The sequence below is a fragment of the Aphis gossypii genome, chromosome 1 (assembly GCF_020184175.1).
Source record: "Aphis gossypii isolate Hap1 chromosome 1, ASM2018417v2, whole genome shotgun sequence".
In the NCBI taxonomy this organism is placed as follows: Eukaryota; Metazoa; Arthropoda; class Insecta; order Hemiptera; family Aphididae; genus Aphis; species Aphis gossypii.
In genome coordinates this window covers 42,712,332-42,727,777 of record NC_065530.1, presented here as the reverse complement: position 1 = coordinate 42,727,777, position 15,446 = coordinate 42,712,332, and the positions used below count along the sequence as shown (strand labels likewise).

The window sequence follows — 15,446 nt, the reverse complement described above, 5'->3', positions numbered from 1 at the left end:
AAGCCTACATGCGGTTTGTGATAAACAACAATATTATTTTAAACAAAGCACTTTTATTTTGCCATTGCAGCCTTACAATTTTATCAAATTGTTGACTCGGTACTATTATTATAATAAGTTGCATATACTTTACTGTTTTAATATCCCATTATAATATACCGGAAATTGTATTGAAAATAATAATAATTATATTACACCATAACTCGGCCATGTATAATATAATATAGTAGTTATATTATATGAAATGTTATAAAAACCCATTAAAACGTTTACTTTATGGGTGTCGTAACGTTTTTGTGGTAAGAAATGATATGCATATCGGTATAGCTAGCTCTATTGGCACGTGGAGTCGAGTAAAAGGATGAGTGCTTCACTGATGTTATGTTTAGAGATGTAGAGACGACGTCTTAAAATATGTGTCTTCGATCCCGGCACAGGTATCGTAATAAACACGCGATAAAATATCTAACAGATTTAATTTTGGTTTGACAGTTCAATAGCAGGTCGTCCTTCTACTCCACCTCCTCGTCATCATCCGGCTACAGTATAATATGTAATATTATTACCACGATCAGTGAGCGTATACATATCTAATATTAATTATTGTTAATAACAACGCCCGACACCGTTGTGATATTAAATCGTCATTAACATTATATAGGTACCTACTTATGGGTAATTTTTATTTATAATAACATCGTTAATATATTTATTGTATATTATTTTCGAGTACCACCTATCTGTATACTGACTGTAAGAATAATAACAAAATAATTATTACATTATTTTATGGACGAAATCCAACATTCGTCGGCGATGAACGACGAGCCGAGGAGAACTAGTCGCGATGGTATTCGAATTTCCGTCAAAATATCATTTTGTCGCACAGCTCACGGTCGCATTTATACCTACTACCAACGTATAGTTCACCTTAAGACTATATGAAATATTTCCAAGCATTTTACGATCCAGGAAGTCTTATTACGACGTGGTCCTATGTTATTATAACGATACATTGCGACCAGAGTGGACAGTAGTCTATCCATAGTTAACCATGGTATATGTGAGCTGCTATACAAGTCAAACCACGAGAGTTTAATTTTCATTGCAAACTATGCAGAAAACTATAAAAATATAATATACCCGACACGTCGCGTCATTCGTCTTATTGCCGTTGAATGTTATTCACGATCTCGTAGATCGGCTTACTTAACGACAATATGTAAAGAAATAATAATCATAATAATACCTATATAAAAATTAACGAATAAGCCAACAACATGCCCGGGTCATTGTCTTTGGTAAATGTCATGTCGACCGTTATACTATAACTGGATTAAAAAATGCATGCCGTTTAATTGTGCTCTTTTTTTCATACACAGGAGGTTGCAGGTCAGACGTCCAAACATCGACCACAAAATCAACAGGGCGTGGTGTTGTATTCGTCGTCGGGAAGTGACCACAGTCTCGGAAGAGAAAGGTCACCGACCATTAGCAGCTACCCAAAAGGATCTCCTTCACTATGGACAGGTGAGTGACATTAAAAAAGCTTTTAAAAATCCATATCCTAGTTTTTTTTTGTTTAACACATTATTAAGTGTATAATATTATACGAGTAATAATTGCAATAATATTTAATATGAGTTTAAACGTAAAATCATTTTTTACATGCACATATCATGGGTAAAAAAAAAATAAAAGAAAAAAATTGCAATCGAAATTAAATTATTTAGACACTCCCCTCTAATAAAAATATAAATAATAAAATCCTGACTACATGAGTGATTGTTTATAAATTATATGGTTATTTTAATAAAATATATTAGATATTATATAGAATGCTGAGTAGAAATATTTTTTGAGTATTATACAGGTACGTTTTTATATACTATACAATTATATAATTATGGCTGTTATTATTTCACCTGATTTTATTTATTAATTAAGCTTAATCTTATGAGGACGCTAAACCGCATCTTAAATACATAAAACATACCAAATCTATGTTTATCAGTTCCAATTTAGTTTAGTACATTTATTAATAGAGAAAATTAACCTATTATTAAACTTAAAGATAAAAATATTATTTATGTTTTATTTAGATTTGTTATGATATTTTAATTTATAAGCGAATCATGAGAATTTTTAAATTATACCTAATATATTACATAATATCATATCCTATTTAAAAGTTAAAATATCGTAAAATCCATGACCCATGTAAAACATAAATAATGTTTTATCTTTAAGTTGAATAATAGTCAATAGATCAATTCACTCTTATTAAAAGGGACTAGGTACGCAAATTTGGAACTGCTGAGCACAAATTTGCTATGTCATACGACTCGTGCATTTCTAATAGAACACATCTGAAAAATAGGTTATAATATAAAATATATAGGATAACAATATTACTATTATATTATATATTAGCTATTAACATATATATATACATAAAATATTAAATATCATTCTCTATAAATGAAAAATATAAATATGTATATTAAAATTAAAAATAGTAGCTATATGGACTGGAGTGTAATTAAATGCAAGAGTAAAATATATCAATTACAAAAATGTAATGTACTTCGTGAATTGAATTATTTTGATAGTCGATGGCAATCAAGGCCAGAACCGGGGGAGAGGGTTCAGGGGTCCGAACTCAACGAAATTTTTAAAAGTAGAAATATTTAACGTAAATTATAGATAAAAATGATAAGTGTTCAGTATCTATATATTTAAAAAAATGTTGGACCCCCCCTCGAATTTTTTTTCCAGTTACGGCCTTGATAGCATTACCCATTTTTCATTAATACCTAGTACCTATATTAATCCAAATTAATTGTACACATAAATATAATGACATACTAAATTCAAATATTAACAATACTATCCGTAACAATTATTATTAAGTTTTTAATGTTATTGTTATATTTTACAATTATATGAATTTGTATTTTTACTATATTTTATTTCATGCATATATCTATGACATTTTAGTTAAAGATTAAAAATAAACCAAACAAATACCAAAGGATATTATATTGTCGTTTATTCTAAACACTTTTATTGTCAATTGTTATATGGACTGCCGCGTGTGGTTTCCATTAAGTGTAAATTAAAAACTCGTTCACTTTCACACCAATACCACATTCAACAAAAAGCTATATAGAATAAATTGCTTTTCTAGAATTAAATAAAAAATAAAATTTTTGGAATAAAAGAAAAAAATCATGTAATAAATACACGATGAAGATGATATTAATTTGAAATAATAACTCAACAATCGAGTGCGCTAGTTCATTTAAAATCAATTGATTGCATTTTTTTTAACCAACAGGCACTTGCAGCCCATTAGGTGGTTCGCAATTTTCGTTGGCCACTCAAAACACATGCTGTTGTCAGCATGTGATCAACAATTGCAAAATGATGATAGAAAACAACAACAACAATATGTGGCAACAAAATTCGTTCAAACACAATAGGGTAAGAATTTATATAATAAGGTATTGACATACGTAGATACAAAAACATAATATTATAGAGACGCGTTTTTAAATAGTCATTCAACATTGGCTTAAGTTTGGAAAAAAAAGGATAACAATCTAATGGGCAGGGAGTAAAATTCAAGTGTGTGCAATTTTGTCTTTTCTATATTGTTTCCAATACTGATACATATGAGAAGGTGTGCTATTGGTAAAACATAAATTAATCAATTACATTAATCATTTGGCTTTCAATTTAATATTAAATATTTAGAAGATCGATGCATAGGTATAATTTGATACTGTCAAAGTCTGATCACTATAGGTAAAGCTATGATATACTAGTTAATTTTCGAATTTACTATATAATATAAAGTTGAAAATAGTTATTTGTAAAATGTTATACATATTATCCTAGGATGCTAATTGTGTTAGTAATAACACTGTAGAATGTAGATTTATACAAAAAAAAAATAACATTATTTTTTTGAATATGTTGTTTTTTATTTAATAATTATTATTTTAAATAAAATTTATAAAAAAAAAACATTAATAATTAAACTAAGTTACATGTACGTTGAACTGAATTGTATAAATGTGTTTGCTAAAATACAATTTTTTTAAAATTATGATTATAGGTTTATAGGATTATAGGTTGTTAAAACAAATTACTTATATTTATTTAAATTATAGTTTATACAAAAGATCAATATCTAGTTTATATTAAAAATCTTTGACCGCCTAAATGAGAGTTGAACATTACAGTCTGATGTAGGTATCTAGGTATATCGTATATGCTTATTGTTGTAATTTAATTTTTAACACAAAATATTGAAATAAATTTCTCAAAGTTTTCTGGCGTGAATTGACCAGATTTTACTATAATATATTAAGATACGATACAAGCAACGTTTTTAGTAAAATCATGGATAAAATTATGATTTTTAGTTTTTATTGAGTACAAAATATAATAAATTTCAACATTTACTATTAAAATTAACCTTTATATTTTAAGTGATCGGATTTTGACAGTATTTTTACTATCCAAATCAAAGAACATTGATTTATTCAGAACGCCAATTAGAAAAAAATTACACAATAAGTTAATAAATGTGAACCTATTATTATAATATTAAAAAGTTATTCATTAATCATATTCATACGTAATCTAGCAAATAATGTGTCTGTAGTATCCTACTGCATTTGTATTTATTGATATATGGTTTTAAATTTTCATAATACACACTCATACAACTTATTTAATCATATAGTGACGTTTTACTTTATGTATTTTTACTCTTTCACAGGGCAATAATTCTGGGCCAAAAAATTCAAATGGGGAACCATATGAAGACAGTGATGGACTAACGTGGAGGAGGTTACACATGAGTAGAGCAAAACTCAAAGCTACAGCTACCACATCAGAACTATTATCTGGATTTGCGATGGTAATAATGGTTTATAACATTTTTAACTTGTTTATGTCTTAAACAAAACACTTACAATTGTTACATTTAAACATAAAATATAATGTTTATACACGCAGGTATTAAGCTATATAGTTCATTTTTATATTTTTAAACACTATAGAAAATTCTAAAATATTTAAACAAATAAAAGGTATTGTACATAAAATGAAGCTCGGTTAATTGTTTTTATCGTTCATAAAATCGAGTAAGCCCTAATTTAATTTTTTCTGTGCAAATGATAATATTATTAAGATAATAATATGTATATTATTAATATTAATGTTCCAATATGTTAATGTTTTTGACTCTAACTCTATACATTTTAATATAAAAAAATCGACGTTGAAAATCTAATTATGTACAATTCCATTTAATTGTTCAACCCATATGGTTGTTATATATATATAATTAATATAATATTATAACGCTTTGAGATTAAATTTAAATAGTAGTTCTTTGAAAAAAAAATAATAACAAACATTAAAACAAGAACAAGTACTCATTTATATTTTCTATTAAATTACATTTTATTTTATTTTGAAATAGAACTCTCTAAATTAGAAAATTACGTACATGTTAATGTTTGTATATATATATGACCTATCTAATGTATTCTTGCAAGTAGACGTATCGCCTGATACGTATGCCAACCAACACGCATTGCTCGAGTTCATTTGCGTCTCTTTTAATGATACTCGAGTATTATAGTCGAATAAATGTGGAACACACCCTTATTCCTACATTACACTGTTTTTACAAAATTTTCATTTGGTCATAAATGTAAAGTATCATTTCATTTTATTTTTCACTACAAACAAATTCATAATATAATTATATGTTTTGAACCACTGAACACTGTTGCTACTACCTACAACCTACTGAAGTAATATATAAACACGAATTGAATAAAAAAAATAATTATCGGTTTAAAAACAACCCATTTAGGTGCATACGTAGGTGTGTAAAGTGTTGTCAAGTAAATGTTTATTGTATAGGTTGAATAATAATTTTAAAACAACACATTTAATATGAAATTTATATTTATTTTATAATAAAATGAAATAATAATACATTTTTCTCTGATCATCAGACGAGGTTCGTTTTGAATGTAGTTCGATTTTAATATTAATGTTTATTTTTACATGTCTGCTCTTGTGCTTTCTGAATATATATATTGTTAAACCTTTGATAAAGAGAAAATAGGTTTTGTGATTTTTGAAATTAAAATGGTTTTAGTTCGTATGAATTTTAAATTATTAGGTCACTGTTATAATAAAGGACTTGCAGCGAGCTGTTGAGTGGATGTTTTTTTAGATTGTGTATTGAAACAAATAATTTCTAAATTATGAATTTTATATTTTTATGTAATATAAATAATATAGGATCTAATGAATATTTGAATAAATTAAAAAATAATTTAAATAGAAACAAAAAACATAAAATGTTAATCTTTAATATTCATATGATAGTAATATCTAACATTATAAAAACAGATTTTTACGTACCTATGCTAATCGTGGATAAGGTATAGTCTGATCAATAGTTTTGATCATTATCACTTCTTTATTTTATTATATTACTAAAATATAAATAAAAAATTCAGAATCTGCTGGTAAACATTTCTATTCAATACATTTAAATTTATAAAACCATCAACGATTTGTAGTAAAATAGTAAAGTTTTCATTGAAAAATAAAAATTTGTATTGCTCCACATATGAGTATACTCGTACTTACTAATAATATATAGTCCATAAAGTCATAGAAATACCTAATATAAATGTTGTTATACGTATTTAAATATTCCAAGTATCAAAATTTAAATAAATACATAATTTAATCGTAAAACTATGATTAAAAGATAATTGATGATTGAATATATGTAATTATTCTAGGCCTATAGATTACAACAATACTAGAATTAATTATGTATATTATTATTATACATGCATTAAACACGCTAAATGATTTAAAATTATAACAATGTAATTTTTAGACTTTATTTTTGACGTTTTGGTAAAAAAATATCAATTTTGGAAATTTTTTTATTAATTCAATGAAGACTTTCAGATCATGTCGCAGGAAGTAGTAATTATTTGTATTAATAAGGAGTAAGGACATTACCATGTAAAAATTATCTTATTATTATTATTTTCTCTATATAATATGATATATTACTGTTATAAATTATCTCTTGGCAGTTAAGTTAATCATCGTAAGACCAAACAAAAAATGTATTTAAATATTTAAAAAAGTACGAAATTCAAGATGCAACCGAATGTACTTTTTACTCACTGCTTCCACTATCTATCCTATGTCAATAAAACTTTTGTTTTTCAAACGAGAACCATTCTTTTTTACTATACATTATTTAGCAAAATATTTTTTGGAAATTTTGATTTATCTAATTTGAAATATGAACGAGTAATTTCCGAGTTATTAAACATTACTCGTTAAAGATAATATAGTCCATGATATGTTTAAACGAAAATTAATGACTTTAATAATAATATGACAACAAATAAGCCTCCTCCACCCCACGGAACTATGTCAAATAATTTTTCAGTTATTGAATCGCAAATTTTAAATCATTAGATCAATGTAATCCCCCATTTAATTTTTCCCTATTTGAGTATCAATTATAGAGCTGATCTATATTTGACATTTATTATTTCAGAAGACATATTAGGTTATGTATATACCTACATTATACATACATTTTTTATTTCGTACTTCAAAGAATAATATTATTTGATCATTAGTACTTCGATCTATAAAAATCAAAAATCAGATTTAACATTTTATTACCTAGTTATTGTTTGCTAAATAAGTGATAAGCGAAATGGTGGACAAACATTATGCTAGAGCACTCTTGTACCATTCCACTCCGCTCATCTAAACTTTGATACTCATAACTCAAAAACTACTCGTCAAAAATTCTATTTTCATACTTCGAAGTTCTCCCAAAAATATTGAAAAAAAATAATAATAATAATAAAAATTTAAGAATTTATTAATCGTTAATCGTTTTTTTTTTAATAATGAGTGTCTTATGCGTCATAATACGAGTCTTTCGATATAATTACGCCTTACCTATACCCCGCCGTTTTGCGCAATGCAGGTGGCGATGGTGGAGCTACAGATCAACGAGCCGACCATGGTGCCCGAATGGCTGTTCATCATGTTCGCGGTGTGCACCACCGTGCTGGTGGCCGTGCACATATTCGCGCTGATGATCAGCACGTACCTGCTGCCCAACGTGGACGCCATCAGCAAGTTGCAGAGCACCAAGCTGATCCAGGAGTCGCCGCACGAGCGCATGCGCGGATTCGTCGAGCTGGCCTGGGCGTTCTCCACCGTGCTCGGGCTGTTCCTGTTCCTGGTCGAGGTGGCCATACTGTGCTGGGTCAAGTTCTGGGACCACTCGGTCCGGGCCGCCATGGCCGCCACCATAATCGTCATACCAGTGCTGGTCATATTCGTGTTCTTCGTGTTCCATTTCTATCGGAACCTGGTCGTGTACAAGTGCAAGTCCACCGTGTCCGACATCAAGGAACTGGAGGCCATGAAGAAGAAACTTGACGCGGCCGGTACCACAAAAGTCGTCTGATCCGCACGGCGGCGGCCGATCGGTAGTTTTACGTAACACGTTTTTGAATTTTGAATTTTGAAATAACAAGGAATATCCATTCGTTTCTAAAAGTAACTGTTAGTAATTAGTAACTATTAAAACCCATATAGGAATAAAAATAAATCTAAACGATTATTGAAATGAAATTATTATATGAAATACCTAATTTTATGCAAAGACTCCTGTAAAAAAATCTATTATGAAAATAATGTTCCATATAATATGCTAAAACAACCAAAATATGCACTACATATTAACATTTATATTTGTATTACTGCTGTTATGAAACGGATATTTTACCTCACTTAGCATGTTTATCTATACCTATGTGTCAAAAAAAGAAAAACATGGAAATGCACGAACTTAAAAATCCTGGTTATAATATTATAATATATTAATAATCCAATAATAATTTATTTTATTGTCATCGTCGAATTATCATAATATTATAATCGTTATTATTATTATTATTACTATTTATCACCACTATTATTATTGTTATTATTATACACATCATTCCGCGCAATGTATAATATATATTTATATATTATAAACGAATAATATCGTACCTATTTTTGTTATATGTTATAATACACGCGCACGTCTAGTTGAAAACCTTACATTTTATGTTATATATTATAATAACATTCGGCAATGAAGCAATACCTGGTAAGTCAAGAAATATGATTTCGGGTACAAGTATACAACAACATCAAAATGTTTAAATCATAGCTATCATATTTTTCAAAGAGAATGGGTATAAATTTAAAAGTATAATTCCACTTAAATCAGTTGTTAACGTTTGATAGAAATGTTACGTATATTATCTATTACTATTACTTAGTGATAATTTTAACTTGAATTATATCTTCTATCTATTTTAAATTTTTATTGTATGCTCTACTTACATTCTTATGAATGATACATATGTGTCTCCTAAAAAACTAACTTTTTTTTACTTATGAAGTATTGCTTCTCTATTGACCAATTTATTTTAGGCCAGCACTATACCCCTATATATTATGTTATATTATGTTGCTGACCATGGAAGCAAGTCCGCTGTATAAAGCGTCGGTTATATATTTTTACTTAATATACAATACGCAAATAGTGGCGGCTACGTGTCAAAATTGAAAAATAATCAAACAATATTATCCCCGTAGCTATGTTATGTCAACCAATATGATTGTATTTAGATTTTAGACATATAGACAGAATAATATACTCATTGCCACAAGTCGATAAGAGAAACAAACTATCTAATTTATTGCGTTTACTATCGTTATACTATTTACATAAAACATAATAAGTACAATGAAACTTCAAAGTACCGAGTACTCTTGGTTTCTGAAATTGGGTCCACTATTTAGAAGTATCTGTTAGGGGAAGTTTCGCATTATATATTATTAATAACCTAACGGTCCTAACTTATTGACTTGATCGCTTTATAGCCGCCACTGTGCATATTGCGGACCCATAAAACGTAGTACCTTAATGGTTAACGAAATGTTGTACAACAAATGTTTATTGAAGTAGTTTGATAAAAAAAAAACAGTATTATATGATTAAATAATTAAATATTATTAATAATATTATGCTCTAACTGTAAGAATATATATATATTTTTTTTTTGTATTTTTTTCAGAAAATGTACTCAAATATTTTTTCATCACTATTTCGATTTTTGTTTCAAATATAAACTTTATACAAAATACAATATTTTCATTCAGGTAACAGTTAAATTTCAAAATCCTTCTTGTGCCACGGTTCTCCTTCCATAGCAAATATTTATATATCCATACTGCATCACAAAATGCAGACGGAATATTAGAAAAATTCAGAGTAATTTTTATCAACAATTATAGTTAAACAATTTTCGGGGAATTTAATCTATTTTAATATAAGTTAATAGATAATAATGTTATTGTTTTATCTAAATATATAAATAAAATGAGTCAAATTCAAGTGCTTACCGTAACATTCGAACAACCTCACTTTTTTATATAACAATTCCAAATATACAAAATAAATGTCTATGATTGAATGCTATAAATGGATTATTTTTCATTAAATTATTTAGAAACATCAGAGTTATCTGATACTGAATTGAGGGTAACAAATAAATAGCTCCTTATAATATTTCAATTTTTAAATACAATAAAACGTAAATATAATTTAATTTAATTTTTATAGTTCGAATTAAACCAAAAAAATATGGGTAAGTGAACGCCTCTTCGCTGTACATTATAAGTTTATTGAATTTGTATCCAATGACTTATAATTGTATATGAAAAATGGTTTTAAAATGAAATGGTTTATCAACCTATATCACCAAGTAATATTTATTTTTGTTATATCTATTAAGGTCATTTATTTTACTTTTGTACTATAATAGTAGATTGGCATAATTTTTTTCTGAAAATATTGCATTTATTGTATTTCTAGTTTTAATTATTATACTCGTAAAAATATATATTAATATCATATTATATCAATTTATATAATTTAAAATGTATAATAACATACTTCTGTAAATTCTATAAAACAATCAAATTATAGATTCATAGAACTTATAAACTGATAATATTTTAAAATAAATCAAAAAATGTTATCGCATAATATACAATTTTACTATATTATAATAAATTTATATAGTTATATAAAATATACAGGGTGTCCCGTGAGGATTTACCCATTGCGATATCTCCTGAAATAATGGACATATCATAATTCTGATTTTTTAATAAGACTCACAGGAATAAGAACTACAAATATTTTATGTTTTAATTTATTTTAATGTTTTGGTAAAAAAGTTAAAAAATATATTTTTTTATTTAATTATTTTCAAAAAAATCGAAGATAGCCATTTTGTAGAGTTAATTTTTCTGAAAATATTGACGTTTCAACATTTTGATTTCATTAATTTCCTGATTTTTAATATTTTTTCTAGTTTCTAGAAAAACAGTGAATTATTTAATACCATAGTGGTAACAAATACAGATAACGAGATATCGCAATGGGTAAATCCTCACGGGACACCCTGTATATGTCGTAGGCCATATGGAAAATTAGTTTTTTTGCGAAAAGACTATAAGCTCTTTAGTCTTTGCAATGGCGTAGCCCGCTTGCGAACTACTTATTATTTTTTCAAACAGCCTGTTGTTTTTCAAGCTCATTGCATACAGACAATAGCAGTTAGGCCTTTTGGTTTTTAAGAACTACAATCATTTTATGGTAATAACCACATGTAACAATAAGACAATAAGTAAATATTTTACACATTTAATTTTGTAATGTAATATTTTAATTAAATGTTTTACATATATATATATTTTTTTGTTTATAATATAAAATAAAACTTATAATACAGTAGTAAACAACTGTATTAGTAATAAATCAATAAGTAATAAGTAATAAATATTACCGTAATATAATAAATTATTCGGTTTACATGTTACATAATATAATGAACTGTGTTGTTATAAATAACGCTTAAAACAAAATAATTAAGATGATTATTACCATAAAATGATTGAAGTTCTTAAAATTCCTAACTGTTGTTAGTCTGTATGTATCAGTATGCAATGAGTCAGAAAAACAGCAGCAGGCTGTTTGGAAAAATAATAAGTAGTTCACCAACGAGCTACGCCGTTGCAATGAGCGTAGTCTTTTCGCAAAAAAACTTATTTTCCATATGGCCTACGACACATAAAAGTTAAAATTAAAAAGTTTCAACGAATAATATTTTTTAACTATAACAAAATACTGTTACCATATCATGATTTATTATTTAAATAAGTAATATCAATCAAATATGATATCTAAGATGAATAGGAAAATCACTTAAAATGTTTATAGGTACCTAATAAAAAAATAGAAGATATAAAAAAGCGGGTATGTAATAGATACCGCTCTGCTGTATATTAGGTGCCGCGTAGATCACTATTATATATTATATCAGCCTAGAATATAATTTCCACTGGTTGGTGAAAAAGGTGGTTTATGTTTTAATGACCTGAATACACTAAAATTTAAGTTCTTTTATAATTATTGTAAGCTTAACTTATGGAAAATCTTGTATTAAATTTTCAACTCTTAGCTACTTATACAAACATTTTTATGAATTATACCCACAAAATAATTTGCAAATGTTCATGATTTTGACGAATTTTTGTCAATAATTGAACTTCAAATATTAATAAAAAAAAATGTGCCTATGTAATCTTATAATTTTTAAATCACTCTAAGACTAACTTATGAGGAAGTTTGTATTCAATTTTCTAGTATTTTCACTGGGCCAAAATTTTTTTAACTAATACAAATACATATAAAAAAAAAATTGTCCCCGTGTATTTTTAATATTTTTGTACAACTATAAAAATAATTTTTATTGGATCTTCCATTCAATTTTCAAGCATCTCAACTCAGAAAAACAATTTTCAAACAATATTTCTAAAAGAAAATTGTATTTTGATTATAATAGGTCAAACATAGAAATTTCAAATTTTCGTAAATTTAAAACTATAATATAAAAATTCGGAGAAAATTTAAAGTTTTTACAGTTATTCGTTATAAAATTAAATAAAAAATAAATAAATTGATTTTGTTGAAATTGGATTTGCTTCAGTGGAAATTCCCAACTGTCCTTAATTTTTGTTTTGTTTTCCTGATTATAAAAATAAGTGCTAGACATTTTTAAATTTGACCTGTTAAAGAAAAACTAGATCCAATTTGATATTTAAAATCATTGCCGTTTTTGAAAATCGAAGAATTTTATTGACAAAATATCGTCTACTTATAGGTACATAAAAAAAAAATAATAATACACAATTGTATAATCAATACATTCATTGCTCTACTCAGAATCTTAAGTATATTATATTGAAAATGATGTAACAACCAAAATGTTCAAGAAGTTATTCACTTAAGGAAAATTTAATAATTTCAGTAGTTGGAAACACAATATAAGGTCTTATCTTTATTTATTACTTTATTAGCATTTTTTTATCATGCATATAAATTTAATATTCTATATTAACAAACTTTGTAAGTAAAATGTGAACAACTTTTAATTTTTCTATAAAATATACAAAAATGGAACTATCCCGTTGTTATAGACAGGCTTTTCAATTAGAGATACTATTTATATATGTATTTAATGTTTATATTATATAGGTACAAATTACTAAATCATATACATCCACGTCAATGGTGATATACTTATAATGTGGTCCGATTGGTACAGAGTAAAGTTATTTAATAACAAAATAGGTAGTTATTTATAATCTACGGAATATGAAGATGAATAGCAGCAATCATCTTCGACAACACGTATTTTCACAATAGAAAATGAAATCGATGGACGCGACATACATTATAGGAACTTTGTGTCATTCTATACAAGTACAGTGGATAATCATGCATATCCCTTTTTTTTCAACAATAGAGTTATTAAAAATCTGATCTTTACTGATAATGATTCAACAGGTTATTAATAACTGAATATTTTGAGATATTAAAGATCGAATTCATTACAATATTTTTATGATCGTATTTGTGAGTTAAAATTATTCTATATATTCCATGATATTATGATACAATCTCAGAAATTTGTGATTTCATTATAATATAAATAATATTTATTAATTCTCCAACAAACAATATATACAAGTTGAATTTCTAAATACAATTTTTTTATGGATCACCTCCAAAGCCAAAAGCTATGCTGGAGGTGAGAGTTTATGCAATTACAATATTAATTAAATATAAAAAGAAGATAACATAAGAGAAAAGAGAAAAAAAATAATAACAAAAAATTATTAAGAAAGTCATAGTGAGATTACTTTACAATTATTCAAAATAAATTATAAGCTATGAACAATTCAAGTTACTATTAAGTATTTAAATCTAAAGACATAAGTTTTCTTTTTAATTGTATAAAATTATCAAAGTCATAAATACAAATTTTATGTTTAGTACAAAATATGGTCCCGATTGACAAAAACCAGTTCTTAATTTAGGCAAAGTTATATTAATATCTTTTACAAAACGTGTGTTATAATTATGTGTAGGAGTATTAATTGTGGTAATGTACCTATTTAAAAACAACCGCAAAAACATGCATTATATGAAAAGACTTAATATTTAAGATTTTACATTCATTATATAATAAAGTTGTTTGGTAGATTCCCATGCTCCACAGGCGTATAGTACAATTGGTCTAACGAGGGTCTTATAAAGTCTTATTTTCGTTCTTCTTGATAGTTTTTTAGATTTAAATAATTGGATTAGTGAGTAGTAGCATAATGTACCGAATATTAATCCTTGATGATGCGTTAGAAATACACGGGAACTATGAAAATTTGAAAATTTTGTTAGAATAATCAAGGATAACCTAACCAAGGATAAAAATATCATTATTTGTAAAACAACTTATAAAGACTATTAGTTTTGGTAAAACGTTTTAATAACTGAGAAACACCACTTCGAATTTTGAACAAGTTATAGTTCACTTGATCATAAAGTTCAACTAAATAATAATATACAGTAAAAAAAGATCAATTCTCCTCTGCAAAACATGAAACATGTTTATCATTACAATACACAGTAATAACTAATAGGTATTAAAAAATAAAGTAAAGGTGTAAAAATATTTTAATAGTATTTAAAAATTAGCCCTTATAATATAATACATAAAAATTACTACAATGAAGAATTTAAATTAATTAATTATTAAATTAAAAATGAGGGTGAACGTGTTTGGAAGAATTTTACTATATATTTAGTTGACTGACAAAACATAATATTTATAAGTACGACATTGGTATACTGCAGGGTACTCACTTTTTTGGAAACTACCACC

The 15,446-nt window shown here is 26.5% G+C and overlaps 1 protein-coding gene across 2 annotated transcripts in view; it reads left to right on the top strand.

Annotated features, from left to right (window-relative positions):
* LOC114124245 (calcium release-activated calcium channel protein 1-like) overlaps positions 1-10,301 on the top strand; it is a 54,365-nt gene extending 44,064 nt beyond the window's left edge. For both annotated transcript variants that reach the window (XM_027987434.2, XM_027987433.2), the window contains exons 3-6: positions 1,383-1,530; positions 3,341-3,486; positions 4,793-4,933; positions 8,075-10,301. In XM_027987434.2, the coding sequence (XP_027843235.2) occupies positions 1,383-1,530; positions 3,341-3,486; positions 4,793-4,933; positions 8,075-8,563 (924 nt within the window). In that variant the 3' untranslated portion in view covers positions 8,564-10,301. The remainder of the gene's footprint in view (positions 1-1,382; positions 1,531-3,340; positions 3,487-4,792; positions 4,934-8,074) is intronic.
* Positions 10,302-15,446: the final 5,145 nt, after the last annotated feature.